We start from the raw sequence: 10,857 nt of genomic DNA on the forward strand, positions 1-10,857 counted from the left end.
TACCTTTGTACTGGGGATTGATGGCAGGAAATATAAACTCCAAAGGCTAGTGGAAACCTGGGAAATGCCAGAGGTTAAAGCCAGAAACTTTTATTAATGTGGTAATGCTAGGAAAGGAAGTGAGTTTAAACACAATTTCTGAACGAAAATAATCTTACCACAAATCCACAGTAGAAAAATGTGGGTTTGCTAATTTGGCTTTTTTTTTTTCCCTTCCCCTGAGAGCTGCTAGTGCTGGCACTGGTTACCTGCCTTACTCAGGCAAGGCCTTCTGTGATGATGGGATTTGCAATCCACCTTGAGCAGGCAACTGGAAAGATGACCAGATTAACAGTTTCTTATAAAAATACACAGAAATTACAGCTCTCACCATCTAACATTATCCCACCTGACAAGAAAAGGGGGTTATGATTAAAACTTCTAAGAACAGAAACAAATTTGGGCTGGTTTCTGTTCTCATGAGGGTGTGCTCACGGACTGAAGGAAGGAGAAGGAAGTCAGCCTGGGGGGGATGAAAGTTGGTCATGCCCACACACTGCACTTCAGTAGTTTTCCAGCACTCTGTAAGGCTTAGTTCAGTGGCTTTCCTCTGCCTGTGATGGTGGAACAGGTTTTTTTGCAGTTTTGGTTATAAAAAAACAAACGGCACAAATTAACAAACAAAGACAGTGTGATGGAGCAAAAATCTCAATCTGGGCACACCCTCTCATCAGGGAGGGTAAATAAACAGCTTTTCTCTATTTTCAGCTCTCATTCTTCATATTTGAACTCCACCCATTGTACCAGTCACCCCCAAAAGAATCAGCAGGTCTCCTGGCAGATGTATAAAACCAGAACAAGTCAGGACACTATCACATAGTGCTCTATACATCACCAGGTGCTCAATTTTACCAAAGGAGCAGACGTTAACAGGTGTCAGAAGCCACAATGTCGGGTAAAAGCTTCCAGGGACTGAAGGAACAAGCTGAAGGTGCAGCAAAAGATGCTGGTAAGAAAGATTAAAAATTGTTGTATATTTGGAGAGGGGCTTAGTTGCTGAATAACCAGAACCCATAGCTGCATTGGTGCTAGCGGGACACAGCTTCCTCTTTTTTCTTCGCTTTGCAAGTTTTGGCTATCACCTGGAGAAGACCACAGGCCAGCCAGGGCTCTCAAAGCTGCCTCAACCCACTCACCCACTTCTCCCTCTCTGGCTCCTGAGCATTGTTCAAATTATCACTCTCCAAAATGTTAATATTTTTAGAGCAGTGAAGCCTTTTTTTTGGTGATAACAGCCTTCTGTATTTACCATTTGCATTGCTCAGGGTGGTCTTTTTTCATGCTCTGCAGTGGCTTTTAATCAGCACTCCTCTTAGTATGTTGGAATTAAGCTTTGATTAACATTTGGCCTGTCAGTGCCTCCTGGTAATGTAACTACATTGATTGCAATGGATAGTTTGTAATGTATAGGACATTTTCTGTTGTGTTCTTCAGCAGTGCTCACCAGACTGCAGGGTTTAAAAACCCTGTATGCACATTTCTGTCATAGCAATGCCCACGTTCTAAGGCTGAGCACTGTTGTCATTAGCACTGGGCATTGGAAACCAACTTTTCAATGCAAAGCATAAAAGCTTTTTCTTAAAATAAAAAATTGCGACATGTGTACAGCTTATAGTAGCTTTTTATAGTATATTCCCTACCGTGTTTGCCTGCTGCTCTTTCCTGGTAGTGTGTAATTTGATGAAATATGGTTCTGGATTCTGATCCTGCAAATACTTCCTTGGATAGCTGAAATATATGAGTAACATTGTTGATTATATTGAAGTTACAGAAAGTTTCCATACATCTGGGGACAAATGTGTAGTAACCCCACAAACATTACAGAACCCCTTTCTGGAAAACAAAATAGTCTTTGCTGCATCCTGAATACATTCCTGACTTGTATTTGGGACACTGAGGGGGCACTTCACCATTTCATAAACTATCAGCTATTTTACAATTGAAAGGCACCTTACTTTTTTAATGTTTCATATTCTGGAATTGATCTGTTACATTTCTAGTTTCTGCTCTTCTTCTATTCATATCTTGTTTGAAAAAAAATCTCCTTTCTCCTGTCCAGCTCTGTTTTAATGCACTTGCTTCCATTTTAGAACAGGGTCTAGTCCCGAATGGCCCATAGGGAAAATGCACGTTAGATGGCCAACCTACCCCAAGCATAATAAGGTAGAAAAATCAATAAAAGCAAGTGTAGTGTTAAATAAGCAGCATGCAGCTAAATGTCATCATTCCAACTCACTGCTAATCTTTTCTTATCTCCTGCTTATCTGCCTTTGACTTGCTCAGCTGACCGTAGGTGCCAGGTGAGTGCTAATCTCAGAGCAAGCTGCTGTGGCAGCACACAGTGCCCAGGGTGCCCTGTGAAGGGCACAGCTTCAGCCTGCTCTGTACCAGCCCAGACCCAGGCAGGGGCACAGCCTGCTGCAAGCTTGCAGGAAGCTGACTGACGTATGGAATTCCAGTAACCAGAAACACCAACAGCTGGGAAGGATTTTGATTTTCTTTTCCCTTAATTACAGCAAACACACTGGGACAGGCCACTCAGGATGCAGTCAAACAGATTACAGATGCAAGCCAGAAAGGTAGGAGCAATGACGTTCAAATCAAGACGGAGCAGCTCAACACAAGCCAGAAGCGGCCCGTGCTCATTCTCCTCTGTCCCACAGGTGTTCTCAGCCTGAAAGTCCTTGGTTTCAGTGACCACTTTGTATAACCTTTAACATTTTATAACATCTTTAATGATTTTATAACAACCTGTATAAATCTCACAGGAGGATTTTTTCAGGATCTGTTGCTTAGTAGCTCTACACATGTACTGGCAGACGGTAACTGACAGTCCCTGGCCACCGAGTCTCACACACAGCATCCAGACATTGGCTTCCTATTTAGAAAACTTGTGGGGACAGCTCTTCTGTTTAGAGGATTAAGTAACTCCGTGTTACATCTTGCTCCCCCCACCTCAGCCCTGAGAGCAGGGGCCAGTCCAGGTCCAGCCCTGCCCTGGATCCCGGCACCTGCTGGGGCAGCAGCTGGGGTCGAACATTACTGATCCTGCAGGTGAAAAGGTGGTGTCAAGCAAGTATTGGCATCTTGCAGCTGGGCATTGGGAACAAGTTAAACTAAAAACTAGGCTGGGTTTGGGTTTTTTTTAGTAATAATTTAATAAGATTCTAGGTGTGAGGGGTGAATTGCAATTTTGGGGTCTAAAATATTTAATGAAAGCCAAAATGCACTGGCAGTATCCCCTTAGAGCTGACACCTTCCACGGCTCCATGGATGTGACAAGAAGGGCAGGCTTGGGCACCTGGTGATGTTAGATGAGGAGGCGTCAAAATGTCCAGAATTTTTTGGAGATATATCACTCCTTTTTTGTAGTCTAATAATTTTCACACCTCTCTTCTATCATAAGTATTAGACCATGTTGCATTTTTCCAATTTTCTGCTTATCTTTTTCCCTCTCTTGCAGCTTTTGACAAGGCTTCCAAGACAGCTCAAGATGGAGTAGAAAAAGTGGCCGGACAGGCTGCAGAAGCAATGTCTGGCTTTGGGAAAAAATCTGGATTTAAAAAATGATGATAATTCAAGTCAACAGTATTGCTTGTATAAACCTCTATTTGGCCTGCTATTACCTACTTCTTTGCATAGAAAAATGAAAGCTGTTTGGTATCTGGATAATTTTGTTCTCTTCAAATACAAGTTTTTAAGGCAGAAGGTCTTTCTCATCCTTTGCATAGAAAAAATACATCTCTTGGCACATCTGCTCACAATTGTCAACGTGGCTGAAAAGGTTTCAGCAATGCTGTTGCCCTACTCTTACAACAGCTCAGTGATTATTGCCACATTTACTGAGTGTATTTACAAAGCCAGGGAAACTGTTCATAATTAGGACACCAGAACAGTCATGTGATGAAACTGAGTCTTCTTCCAATAATCAAAAATTATGCTGGGGTTATATTTCTTGTCAGTTGTTTGTTTGTTCCCATCCTCTGCATTTTTAGATTAAGATAAATAAAGATCTCCCCTACTCAGATCATCTTGTTATTGAATTTCATCATTTTGCTGGGGTTTCCAGTGAAGGATCGCACAGTGTCTTGCTAATCCCTTTTGCTCTCTGATCCAGAGCCCTGTGAGGTCGCTGTAAGGGAGTACTGAACCCTTCTGCAGTCTGGCAGAAGGATGGAAACCAACAGCCCCCACTGCAGAGGATCCCTGTGGTGTCTGGGAGTGAACGGAGTCGTGGTGTCCACCCCCTTCTCCGTTCTCCTACAGTCTGGTGCCCATCTAAATGTCTTGTATCCATTACCCCAACACGTCTCCGGTAAAATCTCCTGGGGACAAACCCTGGCATCGTCGTTACCCCAGTGCTCGTGTGGGGCACTGCTGTTGATGCCTAGTGGCAGCAGTGGGGTGGGGAGGTCCCTGAGGGTGCCCTGCTCTTGCTCCAGCCACACCTGAGCTGCAGCTGTGCGGGCTGTGTGCGGGCTGTGTGCGGGCTGTGTGCAGTTCTGTGCAGTTCTGTGCAGGCTGTGTGGGTGCTCGGAGGCAGCCCCAGCCAGCCATAGCCTGTGCAGGGATGGAGCTGTTGCCACACAGGCAAGGGGGCAATCTTCTTGCCTAGGAGATGGAAATATTTATTTGAGATTGCTGCTTGCTGGGCAATCAGAGGCTGTGCAGCCAGACAGGATGCCCTCTTAGTGCTGCCTCTGTCAACAGAAGGCACTAATATCCACTCACTCACAGTAAGTGCTCTTAACTCAGCCTCAGGCTGTTTCTCATTGCTAGGCAATATTTCCTTTCTTTTTTTTTTTTCCTTTTTTCTTTCCATCTCTTGCTTTGAAGCCTTACCAGCCTGTTTCAGTAAGAATATAATTTGTGTCTTACAAAAGAAAACCCAAGCATGAGCAAAACCATCTGGCTGCAATGAAATAGGGCAGTCCAGGCCTGTTTGAGGTATCAGTCTCACACCTCTTGACCAAGAGCTGGGGTTTTCCAGGGCTTTTTTGGAAGCCAATCTTTGCGAATTTGGTCCAAGGAGAGACCGATTCATCACTGAACCCAAAGACCATCCTTGTCTGCAGTCTGCACAAGGACTGTATGAACAGAAAAGCCTTTACAGGACCGTATAAGTAATAGACCATCTGTGAGTAAACATAGTCCAGGGCTTTGCACAGTGCAATGCCCTCTGCAATGGCCCCTGTCATTTAATGCTTTAAAAGCCTAAATATTTACCCAAGTACAAGCTCACAGAAAAAGCATTAGAGTATTGCACTCTCAGTTACTGGGCAACCCCCAAAAAGTACTTTATTATTTAATACTTTTCATAGTTACCTTCCTGATGGTGAAATCTTGAGAGACTGTGTTCTTTAGGCTCAGCATTTCAGACACCAATGTGACCCATACACCACTCTCCATCAAACCTTTTTTTCTGCCTGCAAATCACTTAAATATTACCAAAAAATTTGTGCACTTGCAGGTATTTTCACCAGTAAAACCTGTTGTCCCCTTGCATGACAGACACTGCTCCTCCTGCTTTGCTCATGGGGAATGCAGCCCTGACTCCTGGTGTGCAGTTTTATATCCCTTTATTGCAGTTGTCTTCAGTGTGACTACACAGTTGTCAGTTCCCACTGCACCGGCCCAGTGTTGGCAGCAGTGCTGGCAGGGTAAGCACTGGACAGCCTGGCTAGAGGGTCTACTGGAGGTCACCCATGGAGTTAAGAGAGAAGAAATCACTTTATGCATCCAGCCAGGGAGCACCCAGAGGCAGTTCCTGACTCCTGCTCCCCAGTGCAGGGATGCCCTTGCTGCTTCAGGAGCCTGACGGAGTATTTCACATCTCTTTGTCCCGAGGGTGCACGCTGCGCCATGGGCACCCGTGAGTCTGAGTCACTTGCTGGCAAGTGTTTCCAGGTCTAAACTTAAGCACTTTGCTCCACAAGCAAGGTCCCTGCCTTAGTCACAGTGCTCTTTAGTCTGGAAGTATTTGGGGCACTCTCTCACTCGTGCATCACACAGGGACCTATGACCCAGCTCAGGACTGCATCTTCGTATCCCAACAGAAGCCTCCAGATGTTCTGTAAAAGTAAAGCAGACATCCCTAGAGCTCCTAGCAGCTCCTGTGCCATCAGCCCCAGACATGTGAAGTTATCCAACACTGGAGTTCTCAAACTTCCCTATATTTGGTGGTGGGTGTGGCTGCAGCTGCCTGAGCTATGAAATGCTGAGCAACAAGGGTTCATGTTTCAACCTGGCTGGGCTGCCCAGCCCGAGCACCTCTGCTCCATGCCCCACTCCAATGCCCCAGAGACCTTCCAAGGGTTGCTGAGAGGCAAACAGCCTTCTTCATCTCTTCTTCACAGCTCAACAGGCCAGAGGCATGGGTGGGGCACAGCTTTTACCAGATTTTTTCCTTCTCTTGGGTGAATACTGTGATTAATGGTCTCGAGGTTATCAAGAATCCAAGCTCTCCAAAACCTGTCTTTGCAGCTGTAGTTTCCTGTCATGTGGCAAAGTAAGATCAAGAAACCTGGAGACAAACAAACTATTGGTGTATTGGATGCTGTTGCCTTTATGCCACTGGGATATCCTGGAATTGGAGCTGCTGTGCAAGCTGCACGCTCTGCCCGGGTTATGCCACTTCACCAGGCCCTAACGACAGCCCTAACACTGTCCCTAACGGTGACCCTAATGGTGGCTCTAACAGTGGCCCTAAGATGTCAGCTGGCCCCAACCAGCCTCCCTCCTCCCCAGAGAGGAGCAGCTGCAGCAGGCAGCAAACTGAGCCCCTCTCGGCCCCACCTTCCAGGTAACCGTGATTGCTGGATTAGCAATGTTGGAAAGGGTGTCCCTGCCCCTCCTTGAAGTCTGTGGTTATGAACAATGTTGTCCAGTCCGTTTTGGGGCTCTCAGCAGTGCCAGCCCCCAGGGGCCATGGCAGCACTGGGGTTTCCTGCCCATAGGACAAATTGACTTTCATGTTCCTTTCACATTTGAAGTTTATTTCCCACCAATCACGCAGGTGGACCCTTTACTCAAAACACCACCAGGTGTGGCAAATAAGGGCAATTACCCAAAACCTGCTGCACCTGGGCTGGGGCTGCCTGGCTATGTGGGTGTTGGCTGGGGAGCCTTTAAAGGGGCTCTGAGAGGATGCCCAGGGGAGCTGCTGGCTGCGGACATGGTGGCCAGGTAGGACCTGGACATTGGAGGAGGCGGTGGCTGGGAGAGGGGGTGGGTGTCGGTGTCGTGGGTGCTGCGATTGAGCCCGGGGCATGGGGGCCCTGCAGCCCATGGCGAAGGCGCTGGGCTTTATCCCTGCTCTGCCGCTCGGCGTGTCTGTCTGTGCCGGCTGGTGGCTGAGCTCCGGCAGTGCTTGTATCTGTGCCTCGGCAGCTCCAATCCCCGCGCTGGTTCGGCTCGGCCCCGGCATGGCCGGCCCTGGGCGCCGGCGAGGCCTGGGCAGGGGCCGGGCCGCCCACAGGACGAGCCCTGCCGGGGCGGCAGAGCCGGGCCCGCTCTCGGCAGCCCCCGCGCAGGAAGGAGCCGAGCTCCTCGGGACGTGTCCCTGTGCTGGGGACGGTGAGGGGCCCGGCAGAGCCAAAGCAGCGGCTGTGGTGCAGGGGCTCTGTGACAGGAGCTGTGGAGGTGGGGAATGCAGTTACCGGGACGAGCTGCTGCGACGGCAGACAGCGTGACACTGAGCGCAGCCTAATGTCAGTCTAAATGCACGTGTGATCAAAGGCCTGCTGCCTGCAGAGAACTGCACCTGCTCCTTGTTTTTCCATGGTTTTGAGAAAATGGGTCCTTTTTGTATTTGAACAGTGAGGTGTGTTTTAATGCTGTGTGTTTTCGCTCCGTGAGGCAAACATCACCTCTGCCGTGTGTAGGCAGCGTTGCGATGGCACGCGCTCTCTCCTCTGCCATGTTACAGTTCAGTATGTACCTGCAGTGCGTCGGTGTAATGTAATTAGGCTTGGTTCTGTAATTGTATTTCTGGGCTGATGTTCATTGGAAAGCCAGTGCTGGTCCTGCACCAGTCCACGCCCGTGGGAGTTGCTCGTGACCTAATGCGGCTTTCAAAAAAAAGCTGTACTTGTGGTCCTGGAGTGCATGAGAGTGGGAAGTATTCCTCCCTTTGGAATCAGGATAGGCTGAGGAGGGGTATTTCCAGTGATAATGCTATGTGATAACACACCTTGGCAAATACTCAAACCTGTTGCTGACTCTGAGTCTTGCTGTCTTCACACATCTCTCTGCTGTCAGTAACAGGAGCAGCAGCAAGAACAGGACTAGGAAATTGCAATTTCCTGTGAACAAGGCTGGCTGTGGGGAGTTGAGGATGTCACAGGGAACAATGTGTATGTTTTACTGCTTGGCTGCTGGGCAAAGAATTTCCACTGGTCAGATGCTGGCCTGAGTTATCTGAAATATTTCTGGGTTTGTTTTCTTTTTTTCCTGCATTGCAGGTCTGTTTTGAACTTTGTCAACAGCCCTCTACTTGATATCAGTTTAAAACCAATGTTGTTACTTTCCTTCTGTGTTCTTTTTGTTTCTTTGTGAGCACATTCTAGTAGAAATTGCTTTCAGATAATAATCTGAATAGTGACTAATCCTTTCAGATAATAATCTGAAAAGGTGAATAATCCTTTCCCTGCTGTCAGAAGATAAAATGAGGAAGGGAACCCCCTCTACCCGCAGTAACTCTATATCCTATTTAATTGATATAAAGTAGGACTTTGTGATCTGTAAAAAAATGGCAGTGGTGGGAAGAAAACAGAGCTTTTACTATAATGCTGAAAAGGGACATTGCAGAGGAACTGTTGTTTGTGAAGTGCCATGTCAAGAGACATATTTCTAGACCCTACTGTGGTGGCAGCTGTAGGATACAGAACAGTTTGATAAAGAAACCCTTGTTCTGAGGTAGATTATGCATTTTCACCCTGTTTTCAGCAGTAATTATTTGATCAACAGAGTGAAACCCTCTGTCCGGTGTGAAAAGGCACAACAGTAGTTGCGTTGGAAAGCTGGTGATCCCAGAAAAAAGTAAGCTTAGTGTTTTGGGGTGGCATCAGCTCCTGTCTTGCATGGACAATAAAGGTGCCCTGTGAGAGGAACTAGGGTTGTGGGGGGCACATCTCAGCAGTCTGCCTCCTGCACATCCCATCCCACTGGCTCCAGCTGAGGGGACAAGGCTGGGCAGCTCAGCTTTTTGGCAGCTGGAATGAGCCCACCTGAACCCCACCAGCTGTTGCTGATGCCTGAGACTCTGGAGGCTGTGCTGGGTCCTGCAAAGTGTTTGCTGTGGGCACAGCAGGGAAGGACACAAACCTACCCGCCTGAACTAGACCTTGGAAATAAGAGGTTAAAATATTAATTATGACACACCACAAAATTATGAGCCTACTCTAACACAATAAAGATTTCATCAGATGCTTTAGAAAGCAGGGTTAGTGCCTCCCATTTCTTTTTATAACCATGAATTTTAAGTCCCACTGGGGATCAAAAGAATGTGGGCAAGAATCATCTGAAACTGGATACTTTTCTATGTAAGGTTTTGAAATGACAGAGTTGATTTAAGCAATTCTTCAGTGGAGTGTTTTGCAACGCAATGTTTTTCTGCCCGGTTCACGACGGGCTGTGCCAGTCTGCGTATCCCCCTGCGGCACTGGAGCCTTTGGTCAGGACAGCTGTGGCATGCACACTGTTTACCAACTCTCCGATATAGAAAAACAAAGCATTCCTGGGCTATGGAAAACTTCTGCCGATGAATCCACGCCCTCTCTCCGGGGAGGAAATCATAACAAACATTAATGTCTCTTTACCCTTTTATGCCTGGTATATTAATCACCCAACAAGCGCTCATGACTTTTCCCGGTTCCAGTTTGCATTTGCCCTCTAACTACTGGGAGGAGTCCTGCTTTGTCTATAAAAAGCTGCACTTTGCCAAACAGCGTAACAGAACCGAACTTAGGGATTCACTCGTCCATCTCACCCAGGGAGGGAGGACTGAGCGCAGCCATGTTCGGGATTGGGAAGAAGCTCGCTGGGGAAGCTGTGCAACAAGCTGAAAGTGCCGCACAAGTGGCAGGTAAATACAAATTGCTCCTTTCCCTCCTCTTGTGCCTTGGGTGTTAAAGTATTTGCTTTGTTCCTGCCCCCGCTGCTGGGAGTGAATCTGCCTCTGGGGCATGAACTCTATAGTTGCTGCCCTCAAGGGTGGGGTCAGCACATCCTGTAATCTCCAAGCCCTCTAACACTATAGAAAGTGAAGGTCTGATATACTGGGTTTCCAACAACTTTTCCTATTCTGGCTGATAGTGCGCGGGTGCCTAGATGATGCATTGATGACAGGACAGCAGAAAGCAGAGAGTGGAGGCAAGGTTATTTAGGGCTTTGTTTCCTAATATGACCAGCCATGACAAATACGAGTTCTGTAGCAGCACAGTGTACCAGCTCTAAGGGCTCTGATCCACTCGGTGCTGCCCAGAGAGGCGCAGTTAAGTGCCCTGATGTCAGTGTTCTAGCCCTGCCAGCACTGCAGTCACACAGCCCACCAAGAGCACAAGTGCAGCTGCAGGGGCTCGGGGCATGAGCCAAGTTCACTCCTGCAGAGACTTTTGCTGGCCCTGAAGTTAAATAACCAATGTTAGTAGAGCTTTAACATGGAGACCCGCGCTGCTGAGATTCCTGAAGTGTTTGTGCCTAGTATGTGAGCACTGGAAACTTTCATATTTCTTTACATGACATTTAGGTAAACTCTTGTAACCAGTTATTTTGCCTGTGACTTCAAATACTATAGAAATATTACTTGTGGGCTATGTG

At 47.3% G+C, this 10,857-nt stretch overlaps 1 protein-coding gene across 1 annotated transcript; it reads left to right on the top strand.

Moving 5' to 3' along the window:
- Window positions 1-927: 927 nt before the first annotated feature.
- Window positions 928-3,609, top strand: LOC311156554 (uncharacterized protein; the record flags this gene model as incomplete). The annotated part of the gene is made up of 3 exons (XM_084210561.1): window positions 928-988; window positions 2,556-2,618; window positions 3,503-3,609. The coding sequence occupies 3 exons, from the start codon at window positions 928-930 to the stop codon at window positions 3,607-3,609; spliced, it is 231 nt and encodes a 76-aa protein (XP_084066687.1).
- Between the last annotated feature and the right edge of the window lie 7,248 nt (window positions 3,610-10,857).

The sequence above is a fragment of the Fringilla coelebs genome (genome assembly GCF_963513975.1).
Source record: "Fringilla coelebs genome assembly, chromosome: 8".
In the NCBI taxonomy this organism is placed as follows: domain Eukaryota; kingdom Metazoa; phylum Chordata; class Aves; order Passeriformes; family Fringillidae; genus Fringilla; species Fringilla coelebs.